Raw genomic sequence first — 11,808 nt, 5'->3', positions numbered from 1 at the left:
GTCAGCCTTCCTGCTCCTCTGATGCTGCTTGGCCTGCTGTGTTCATCCAGCTCTACACCTTGTTATCTCAGATTCTCCAGCATCTGCAGTTCCCGCTATCTCTGGACCTATCATCACTTAGTGCCCCACTATTTTTCATCCTCATCCACAACACTCTATCCTCAACCCAACCACTTCCATCCTGAGCTCTACGGATCCAAAGAGATCCAGCCCCTTCTTTCATTTCACATAGGTGTGCAAGTCTGACTTCCAGGCAATGGGTGTTTTCTACTGGTAAAATTAATAACTGTCTGATACTTAAGATGGCTGGGGAATTGTTGAAATGAAGGAGGATGATCTAGGGGTATTATCGCTAGATTGTTACTCCAAAGACCCAGGTAATATTGTGAGAGCCTGGATTCAAATCCCACCATGGCAGATGGAGGAACTTGAATTCAATAAAACAATCTGGATTTAATAACCTAATGATGACCATGAATCCATTGTCAGTAGTTGGAAAAGTCCATCTAGTTCACTAATGTCCTCCAAGGAGGGAAATGCCATCCTTACCTGGTCTGGCCTACATGTGACTCCAGCCCCATATCAATTTGGTTGACTCTGAACTGCCATCTGGGCAATGAATGTTGGCCTCAGAGACATCCTCATCCCATGAATGAATAAAACAAAAATTTCACCTTGTCATTATTGTATGGTATGAGGGATAGGGTTTTCATTGCTTCTTGTAAAATCCTACACAGTTTCATAGAAACTAGTTTTGTGATGTTGTTATACAGAATGAATAGTTACAGTTACCTTTTTTTTTATAAGATTTCCATTACCCTTTCTCCTTTTACTTGCTGTCTTATGTCCTCTCAGCTTAATTGAGTGGTCAATGATAGGTAACCACTTCCACCCTTCAGCCAAAATTATATTCTCAGCAACAATAAATATATGAGAGAATCATCAATCATAGAAGCATAGAAACTTGCAGCAGGGAAGGTGGTCACTCTGACATCATGTCTGTGCCAGTTAACATTTAGCCATCCAATCTAATCTCACTTTCTAGTTCTTGGTTTGTGGCTTCTTAGCCATAGTGCTTCATTGCAAAGTGCATATCCACAAGCATTTTTAAACGTTATGAAGGTTCTGTTTGCACAAACATTTCAGGCACTGAGGTTCAGATTATTCTCACCATCCTTTGGGTGAAAAAGATATTCCTTTGAATCTTACCTAAAACTTCAGTCTTTTAGCCTATCACTATGCCACCTGGTTATGGGCTCCTTAAACTTTTCAATTGTATTCATCCTCAGCCTCCTCTGTTCCAAAGAAAATGACACTAGCCTATCCAAACTTTCCTCTGAAATTAAATCTGTCAGTTCGAGTGTCACTACTGTCAAGATCTTCACTGTGATTCTCTCTCCGTATTTATCTCTGCATTTGTAATCTGACTGACAATGCTGTGCCTCCATACTGTACCTCATGAAAGTAGTCAGGTCGACAGCAGAGAATCCGTGTTTTTAGAACCAAATCTCCAACATTGCCTCAACGGCTTGGATTGTTCTAGCCTCGTTTATATAAATATGTCTGTTGATCAAAAAAAACTCTGTAGTTCCAGTGATTAAAATGCCTCAATAATTAAAGGATAAGAAATTTATAAATACGGCACGTGCAACCCTTTAAGAACTATAAAATAAGTTTCAGAAATATCAAGGAAATAGACACCTAATACATTTGAAACATTTTCTAACTGCAGTAATTATTTCAAAGCCAATCTGAAACCAAAGTAGAGATGTGTCTTGATCATTTTACTCTACCTTCTACTTGCAGAGGTACCTGGAACTGTGAGAGACCTCAGAGTAACAGACTCCACCTACTCAACCATATCTCTATCATGGAATCCACCAATTTACAAGGGCAGTGATGTTCCTAAAGGTTACATTGTTGAAATGAAATCCTCTGACACTACTACTTGGACTAGATGCAACTCTGCTGCTGTGGGACTGAATTCGTATACTGTGAAAGGCTTAAACAAAATGGGAATGTATTTTCTACGTGTAAGAGCTGTTAATGATGGTGGAATGGGGAAACCCATAGAATTAGACAATTATGTTCTTGCTATGCCTCCTCCAGGTAATTGTATTTACAATTTTATCATTATATGTTTATGCAAATGGTTTGGTGACCCTGGCTATCAAAATCTATTTTCTTGATCTTCCATTTGACCTGTTAAAAATGTGGTGTGGGAATGTGCCCACTGCTATGTCGATAGATTGCACACAAATTTATTTAAATTTAATACGTGCTGATTGAATATGAACAGGTGAGCTGTTAATCTGTGGCATTCAATGTTTAAGGGTCAGTGAAGGAGAGATTAGTTTGGGCTTGGGTTGCACTCTGTGCAGTCACTCTCTGATCACTGTCATGCCCAGATGAACATGAGTAGCAATCAACTTTTGGTCCAATTAAGTAGAAAATGTTTTGGACAGCTTGAAGTCTGCCCGTCCTTCCATTGTGCTGGGCTCTACTACCCAACCTTCAGGTTCCATTTGATGTAACTTCCTCACACTCCCTGCTGCAAGTATATGCTCTCAGAAATACAGAACTTTATAAACCAGAAGGGAGACTTTTGATCCATCTTGGCTCTGCTGTTTACATCTCAAGACCAATCTGAAACTAATTCTATTGGCCAGCTCTCTCATCTTAACTGAATATCTATGTGCAGCCAAAGCTTCTGTCATTCTCAATCCGATTGATTTTAAAAGCACAGTGCGTACCGTCAGCATCCAGTGAATTATCTGCCCTGTATTTTGCTGTTTCTTTTTCAAAATCAATTTGTTTATCATTATGTCTAACAAATCTGCTATGTTCTTTTCAACATCTTCACCACCAGCAATATTAGTCAATAACAAATGTATCTAATTCTTTCCCTATGGCTTGATTAGAGTCTGACTTGCACCACATCTTTTCTACCTTGACTTTAAATATTGTAAGCCTATCAAAACCCTTTACAGCTTCCTTTTGTTTATCTGCACATTTCCTTTTAGTACTTCTAACAGCTCTTTCCATCTGCCCATTATGCTTTCTGTATTCTGTCTGATTATCCATTCTATCTCAGCCTTGGTTTAATACAGGCATCTGATGTTAATATTACTTACATTTACTTTCTCAGTTTACCTATGGAATGTCATTTCCCAATGCACCTCCTTTTCTGCCTTACAGGCAATTATTCATTGAGCTTTATCTGTTTTCTTTCAACCACAAATCCAATGACCTTTGTGTTAACATTTCTGCCTAGTTAATGCTCATCAGTACCTTTCCTGATTCACTGAAAATTCATTTCTTTTTGGTCTTGCATGTTTCTCAATGACTCTTAACTATCCCTTCTATTTTTACGTTGAGCTTAATTACGTGTGGTCACTGTGTCCCAATTTAATTTAGTTCTATTCTCACTTCAGATGTTTGTTCCATATCATTTCCCTGAATCAACTTAAATGGTACTTTCTTAATGTCTTTCACATCCTTAGACATGTCAGCCAATAAAATAAGTGTAAAAACTGCAATACTGTAAAGCTGAAACAAAAACAGAGCTTGTCCAGGAAAGGTCACTCGACCCAAAAACATTAACTCTGATTTCTCTCCACAGATGCTGCCAGACCTGCTGAATAAAATTAGTGTGCTCATTGTCAATACACAGCCAAATATGACTATTTTTATGCACAGTTATGTCCCACACACAGCAACACAAAAAATAACCAGCTAATTTGTTGTAGTGATTGGGCTGAAGGATAATTGATGGTCAGGATAGTAGGTGTGAATTGGATTTTGTTTTGATTTTTGACGTTTTCATATATTTTACTAATATTCACCTTTTGAATTAAAGCTAACAGCAGCCACATATAATTCATTCTTGAATGCCTATTACTTCAGAGATATGCTAACAACATTTTTAAAATTCTATAAATTGATATTTATCTCTGTTTCCCTCAAATTAATATTTTATACTCGTTTCTTATATTTCAGTGTGTCCTAAGTTTAAAATGGATGGATCTGTAAAAAATTTCATGATCATCAAGGAAGGAAATTCATTACGAATCCAAATGCCATTTGAAGTGAGGAACTCCACAAAATATTTTATGTATTATTACATTTGAAATATTTACAGATGTAAAACTGGGGCTTTTCTATGTACATGTTTAGGCATCACCTCCTCCTGAAGTGATTTGGCTGAAAGATGGTTTTCCAGTTTCAGAACAAGCCACAATAACCAGTATCAGTGACAGCACTCAACTTTTTGTTCCAGTCTCACAGAGATCTCACTCTGGAATTTATTCTGTAACACTGAAGAATCTTCTTGGCCAAGAATCATTCAATTTTGAGATTAGAGTTACAGGTGATTACAGGCACTTTGAATATCAATTTACAGTTAAACATTGGAAGTACTTGTTTTTATATAAGGAAAATAAAATAACTTTGCAAGTTTAGAGCAGCTTTCACAATCTTTAGATGTACCAAGATGTTTCACAACTGAGTATAATATAAGAAAATGTGATAACGAACTAACACACTGCAAAATCTCAGCAACATCAATGGATAAAGACGTTATCAGCGCTGAACCATTTTTTTGTCCCACTGTCCATGTCAAAGTACTTCAAAGCAGATACATATAACAACTAATTTATATGCATGGTTTCACAAACAACAATTAAATGAGTGGTCAGATAATCTCTCTATATGCCAAATAAATTTATGTGTTTTTAACTATTTGACTAACATTCTGATACATAATGAGATACATAATGAATTGAATGTAAAACTTGCAGAGCCTTTCAACAAGGTAGTTTCCTTTTTCTAAGATATAGATTTGCTGCAAGGCAAGAAGATTTGTTGTACAAAATGAAACCCTGCGACTATATATTGACAGCAAGTTACCCCAACAATCTCTTCTTTTCTTCCTTCTTTGGCATATACCTTAAGAACATTTTGTATCAAATTCGAATTAATCTTAAGGAGAAAATGAGCAGAAGTTTCTGATGCACATATTAGAATGTGCTGGCCTTTGACAGAATTTTTAAAAATTGGCAACATCTACCAGCTAGAAAGACAAGATCACCTGATGTGCGCACACTAATATCTGTAAGTTCCCTCCGATACACACACCATCCTGATTTGGAAATATGCTGCTATTCTTTCTCTGGACTGGGTTATAATCATATATTGCTATTCTTTCACTGTTACTGAGTTAAATCATGGAACTCCCTTTCTAATAGCACTGTAGAAGTATACAAACCATATGGACTTCAGTGGCTCAGGTCAATTCACCACCAACTTCTCGAGGGTAATGAGGAATAGGCAATAAATGCTGTCCTAGCCAGCAGGGCATAAATACCCATGAATTAATACATTTTTTAAAAATAAAAGTAATGTGAAGCAGGTTTGTGCCAAAGATATAATGAAGAATAATATTTATTGCTCTAATTTGAAATAAAATTACATGGGCAAATAACATAGAAACTATAATACTGTGAATGTGGTCTTGTTAACTTGCCTTGCTTGTGCTAGTGAACATTGAGGATTACAGTTAAAGTAAATATGAATAATTTATAGTTTATGTTACAGAATGTTATTGGATATGATGATTTTGAAAATTAGAACTTTATTGTGCTATTGATTAAAACTCTTTTTTTTTCCTTTCTGTCAAATTCTGGCATATTATTTTGCAGCTGTTCCCAAACCTCCAGGTCCAGTAACATTGACTGAAAATGTTCCTAACACAGTGACAGTTTCTTGGGAACCATCCAGTGATGAGCCTCTTGATGATCATTTGCATTATATTGTTATGCAAAGAGATTCACACAGACTGAAGTGGTACACAGTGAGAGATAACATCTTCAACAATAAATTCACAATCATAAATATTGTTCCAGGCTGCAAATATTACTTCAGAGTTCTAGCGAAAAATGACATGGGCTGCAGTGAACCTTCAGAAACACGAGAACCATGGTGCATTTTAAGGCAAAGAGGTAAGCAAATGTTGCAGTCATTCTTAACTGTAGGATCAGAAATTGCTGAAGTTAACGTTTCAGTCCAGTGGCCCTTCACCTGCTGAGTTTCTTCAGCAATTTCTGTTTTTGTTTCAGATGTTCAGCTTCTGCAGTTCTTTGTTTTACTGAACTTTAAGACACTTGTAAATATTAATCCACCTTTAAATTTATGATCCTCAAAGCATCATACACATGTTCTAACCAAATTCCATATTTTATCCTACAATAATAGATCCTATGTTGGTAGAGAAGATCAGTGTCAAGTTATTCTGTGCTCACTTCAGAGTTTACCCGAAGTTCCCTGTATTAAAATGGTGCAGACCAAATACAGAAGCTACAAATGGCTTTTTCTGTTCTGTGCAATGTCGGAAAAATGTTGTAAAAACACTTTATAACTTCTTTCCTCCACCTCCGCACTTCTTCCTGCTTCCTTCACTGTTTCTTCCTGCTCCCTTTGCCACTTCTCCCTGTCCTGTGCCCTACATTCCTTTCACAGCTGGAAGAAAGCAGCAAAGAGAGCAGGAAACTGCAGAGGAGAGAGTGAGAGGGGCAGCACCAAAGGGAGCAGAGGGAAGTGTCAACAGTAGTGGAGAGGAATGCTGAGGAGATGGGAGTGTAAAAGAAGGGTATGCAGACAAGTGGAGCATTGGATGAAAGATGCAGGAGTGCAAGAGATGCAGGGAGCAGGCAAGGTTGCTGCTGACTTACACTGGAATGTCATTGTGCATGGTTATGATTGTATGCCATCAGAACAGTAACTGGCAAACAGGGCTGCAGGTACATTTCTGAATATATCCATGCTCAATGAATGCACGTGAAGACCATATGTTAAACTACTAAAGACATTATAGGGTTTGAGATCCTGTAATGAATGTTTATTTTGATAACTATTATTCTGTTCCTTTTTGCAGATCCGTTTGCTTTAAAATTGCCAATCTACAAAGCTCGAAGCAATATGACAGCACCTGAATTCTTTGTGAGGTTAAAGACTCACATTGCACCAAGTGGATCTGACATTAATATGACTTGTGCCGTTAAAGGATTTCCTCCACCTAAAGTGACCTGGTTCAAAGATAATATAAATATCATGGATGATGCAAACCTGTGGTCTACAAATACCTATGGGGTTTGTTCCCTTTGCATTTTTGCTGCAAGCCCAAAGCAAACTGGAGAATACATGGCCATTGCAGAAAATTCAGTTGGAAGGGCCATCACCTCAACTAGATTATTGGTGACAGGTAATTAGAGACATGTCAGAATTCTTAGTCTTTATATAACAGTCTTGCAAGTGTTGAAGATAAGATGCTTATCTCATGAGTAATTAGATTCAAGTGTATTTTGGCTAATGATTGATTCCAGAGATGCTGATAAAATTCATCAGTTTGAAGGAAATCTATGACAAGATGGTTGGGGAGAATAGTGACATACTACATTAAGAGAAATCAAAGAGTTAATCTTAATATGCATATAAGATAGTTTGCCATACCAGTCATTTAAGATCACATGTTGACCAGATTCTATGTTGAAGTCTCCCATAAAGTCTTGTCCTGTATATAGTTAGAAGACGATGTTCAATAACAGGTAATGTTTACTGAGATAACAAGGTGTAGAGCTGGATGAACACAGCAGGCCAAGCAGCATCAGAGGAGCAGGAAAGCTGACGTTTCGGCCCTAGACTCTTCTTCAGAAAATGTAATGGTTACTGACAGCTAGGCCTCCTGCAGTCCCTATTCATTCCAATCGTGGATATTACTAAATGACAGTCGCACTTGGTGCTAATACACCTTACTTGAATCCACATTCCAGTTGACAGATTACTTGTGAAAATAGTTTGAAGATAACTTCAATTATGTTACTACATTTCTGTAGGTGTGACTCACAAGTAGTTTGATGATCCAAGTATGCTTTACGTTTTCTCAATTACCACAGAATCCTGCTTATAATAGCTTTTGCTCTTCACTGTAGTAGAGCAATGTATCCATGACTGCTTTCAGATAATAATATTGCATGCCAATGCTGAAAGATATTGATTGCATGAATATATTAATGATATTATTTACCTGCTGCATTTTACTTTTAAAATGGAAATTGGTTTGTTTGCTGTTCCCTCCCAAATCCTTGAAGTTCCTGTCATTCATTTTATTCATTCACTCATGGGATATGAGCATTGCTGGCTAGGCAGCATTTGTTGTCCATCCCTAATGCCTAATGGCAGTTAAGAGTCAACAACATTGCTGTGGATCAGGAGTCATTTGCAGCCCAGACCAGATATGGATATCAGTTTCCTTCCCTAAAGGACATTAGTGAACTAGATAAGGTTTCTTCGACAATCAACAGTAGTTACCTGGTTGTTCTAAGGCTCTTAATTCCAGATTTTTATTGAATTCAGATCATGATGTTAGCTAAACGTTGTATTTTTCTTAGTACATAGATTAGCTATATTCTCCTTCATATCCAATTTGGATTTGAAGACGTTAATGAAACCATTATTAATGAAGCATTACCACATTTTTCCAAAGTAAAAGCTTCATTGACCCAGTACTAAACAGTCAATTATCAGACAACAGGCCTAGCTGACAGAAGTAGAATATCATCTTTATGTGGTAGCGTGTAACAGTTGATGAGTCAGCAGCCCATCTTACATCACTTCAGTCAAATTAAAAATGAACAGACATGTAATTTGGATTTCTGAGCTCTACCATCTATTTTATACTATCACATAAAAAATCTATGCCAGGGACTCCAGGCGTAATGTTCAAAGTCAGCATCAAATATTTCCGCACAGACTTGATACAATGCAATAAATTTCAGACTAAATATCACCATCAGCTGAGAATTTTATTTAATAGGTTAAACTGTATAAAATCCTTACTAGTTGGCTATATGCTTGCTGAACCTTGTTTTAGTGCTGCTTTAAAAAACTTACTCAAATATTTTCCACCTCCAATTTTGACTATCACTTTCCTTTGTATATCTACTTTATTGGAATTTAGCAAGTAAAGGAAAAAAAATGTTTACAATTTTCACGTTATCATATTTTAATGTACTGATACATGTGACAAAGTGAATAATACTCTAAGAAATCACACAAATTAATTTGTTTCTTTTTTTTAACACAGAGTGAAGCAACGTCACAAAGAACTTTGGCATTGATTTCAGATAAGCAAACCAAGTGGAAGTAGCAAATTTGATCAAATCAATGAGTTGGACTGAACTCTCTGCCTGATTTTGGGGTTTGATATATAGTGAGTTATTCATGCAATGAATGGATACATGTTAGAAGAGTTTAAAAAATGCAGAAATATAAACAAACCACACTGAGATGACTGTAAATGTGATCTCTGTTTAATTATAAAACTTTGTTTTGCACTTTGGTGCATGTGAATTAAATATTGGTCACATATTGATGAGGATAAATGGTAAGCCATCTATAGAGATGGAGATAGTTAAACATGATTAACCCAATGCTGTTTGATAATATAAATGATAAGCACTCTGCTGAGAGGTTGCATGCCTTAACAAAAGACATATGCTTGTGAAAAGATAGCATTTGTTCAAACTGGGGAGAGGTATTCTTCTTGCAATTTGTGTTGGAACTGCCTATGGAAGAGACAGTCTGAGCAGAACAAACAAAAAAATAGTAGAAAAGGGCCTTTCTCTTTGAACATACCCAAGAATCACTACCTGATTAGGCAGTAGTATAGGAGTGAAGACCAAGAGAAGAAACAAATGGCTGACAATCAAATGTCTTCACTCAATCTCATGGTCACAGCTAGCAGCTTGGATCCAGGTGATGTGTATTCTTTAGAAGGTAGCAGAGGGAAAGGATCTGCACTTAGTGAGTCATTGGAATGCCCTGCAGCTAGGGAAGGAAGAAATATCACACAGATATTAGATCACCAGAGGGCAAATTTGCACAAAGACATTGTGCACAGGACTAAGATGGATGGGGCAATGTAGGGAAAGATGCTGATGAACATGTTCAATGAAATGCTTGGAAAGTCTGCTATCACTGTCAGAGACCATGGAGGCAATAACCCCACCCTGGCTTCTATAGCCATCTTCATAAGAAACATTGTATCCCCACTCTATGATGCAGCTTTTGAAACCTCGTGTCTCTGGTTTATTTGCAGCACAAGCAGGCACTATATGACAGCTCTGCATTGAGGTGGAAGCTTGGAATGAGATTGTGCAATCTGCAGTTTATAGCTATGCAAAACAACTTGGAAGAATCTACTGTTCTCTTTCAGGATGGCACCACTCAGTATCCCAGCACTGAGTGCCCAGCTATTGGCTGTCAGCCAGCCAATCTAGATTCTTGTTGCCTGTGCTGATACGATGCAGTTTGTAGTTGAGTGTCTAGGCCCAAGGCTGTTCAAAGACTCCCTGTAAAGGCCATCAGCAGCTTCTCTCAATGTCAGCCAGCAGCCTTGCACCAGTTATCATAGATTCCCTGTAGTGTTGGAGCAGGCCATTCGGCCCATCTAGCTCACACAAACACTCTGAACAGCATCCCACCCAGACCCATCCCCCACCCTATCTCTGTAACCCTGCATTTCCCACGGCTAACCCACCAAGCCTGCACATCCCTGGACACTACGGGGCAAATTAGCATGGCCAATCCACCAAACCTGCACATTTTATGACTGTGTGAGGAAACCGGAGCACCCGGAGGAAACCCACGCAGACACAGGGAAAATGTGCAAACTCCACACAGACAGTTGCCTGCGGCTGGAATCAAACCCAGATCCCTAGTGCTGTGAGGCAGCAGTGCTAACCACTGAGCCACTGTGCCGCCCCCAGATGTTGCAATTAGTGGTGTACCACTGTGGAATAGCCCTCGGTCAGACAAAATCACCTACAAGACAGTCAGCAGAGAATGCATATGTGTGATTATTTGACATTAGCACAGAAAGTTGGATTATTTGTTTGATAAAGTTGATTTTCAATATTTGTTTTGTGAGGGTCTTCATTTTAAAATTGTAGCCAGGAAGATGGAGTACTACTCACTGACAGAGGACAGGTGAGTATTTTGATTAATGTTGATAGAGGAATCAAGGTTATGTTCACTGGGTCCATAGTCAGAGGAGACAATCACAGACTGTCTATTCGGAATGGGAATGAATTGACTGTCTCTGTCCTTCCCCCTCCTCATTGGTACACACTTCCCTTGGTGCTGCAACCACTACACCGGCCATAGCTGGTGGTGATAACGCTGAAGCTAATGAACTGACAGCCTGCTGATTGGACAGCCTGTCATGTTAAGTGACCATTGCCAACAAAATGTTGCCCTTGAGTCATGATGTCAGCCAGAACACATTTGCCTCCTGCTTTAGCTGTGGTGGCAAAACTTCCAGCTCCTCCAAAAACCTCAGCCCACTGTTCTTTCTTAGGCTTATGTAAGAGAAAGGCCCTGAAGATGCTATGGGATAAGGTCTATTGCAGAGACCCATTTTCCTCTCCTTCTCTATGGATGTTCCTTCTTGAACTGAACACATTTTCAGTTATATGTGTTTCAGAGAGAGCATTTGCTGGCGTGACAAAGTTGAAAATGGCACAGCAGATCTGAAATCAGTGTTCTATGTTGACTAATGTCATGATCTGCTTGCCCTGCAATGCTCTAATGCCAGTGCGGTACATTCTAAATGGCAACTGACACTACCCATTCTAGAATAAATTTTGAGTGAATGAATGAATTAGTTTTATTGTCACATGCTCATATGAGTACAGCGAAAAGTCGCCACTTACTGCGCCATCCTATATGTGTGTATGTGTAGTGCCATTTTAG

The 11,808-nt window shown here is 38.3% G+C and overlaps 1 protein-coding gene across 1 annotated transcript in view; it reads left to right on the top strand.

The window, feature by feature from the left end:
* Positions 1 to 9,207, top strand: part of LOC109932968 (immunoglobulin-like and fibronectin type III domain-containing protein 1) — a 50,720-nt gene extending 41,513 nt beyond the window's left edge. The window contains 6 exon segments of the mRNA XM_048611838.1: positions 1,807 to 2,109; positions 4,000 to 4,088; positions 4,177 to 4,369; positions 5,700 to 5,999; positions 6,932 to 7,258; positions 9,140 to 9,207. Coding sequence (XP_048467795.1) covers positions 1,807 to 2,109; positions 4,000 to 4,088; positions 4,177 to 4,369; positions 5,700 to 5,999; positions 6,932 to 7,258; positions 9,140 to 9,144 — 1,217 coding nt within the window. The 3' untranslated portion in view covers positions 9,145 to 9,207.
* Positions 9,208 to 11,808: the final 2,601 nt, after the last annotated feature.

This window comes from Rhincodon typus, chromosome 25, assembly GCF_021869965.1.
Source record: "Rhincodon typus isolate 14 chromosome 25, sRhiTyp1.1, whole genome shotgun sequence".
NCBI lineage: Eukaryota > Metazoa > Chordata > Chondrichthyes > Orectolobiformes > Rhincodontidae > Rhincodon > Rhincodon typus.
The sequence above is the reverse complement of the archived record's forward strand: the minus strand, read 5'-3'. Positions and strand labels throughout refer to the sequence as shown.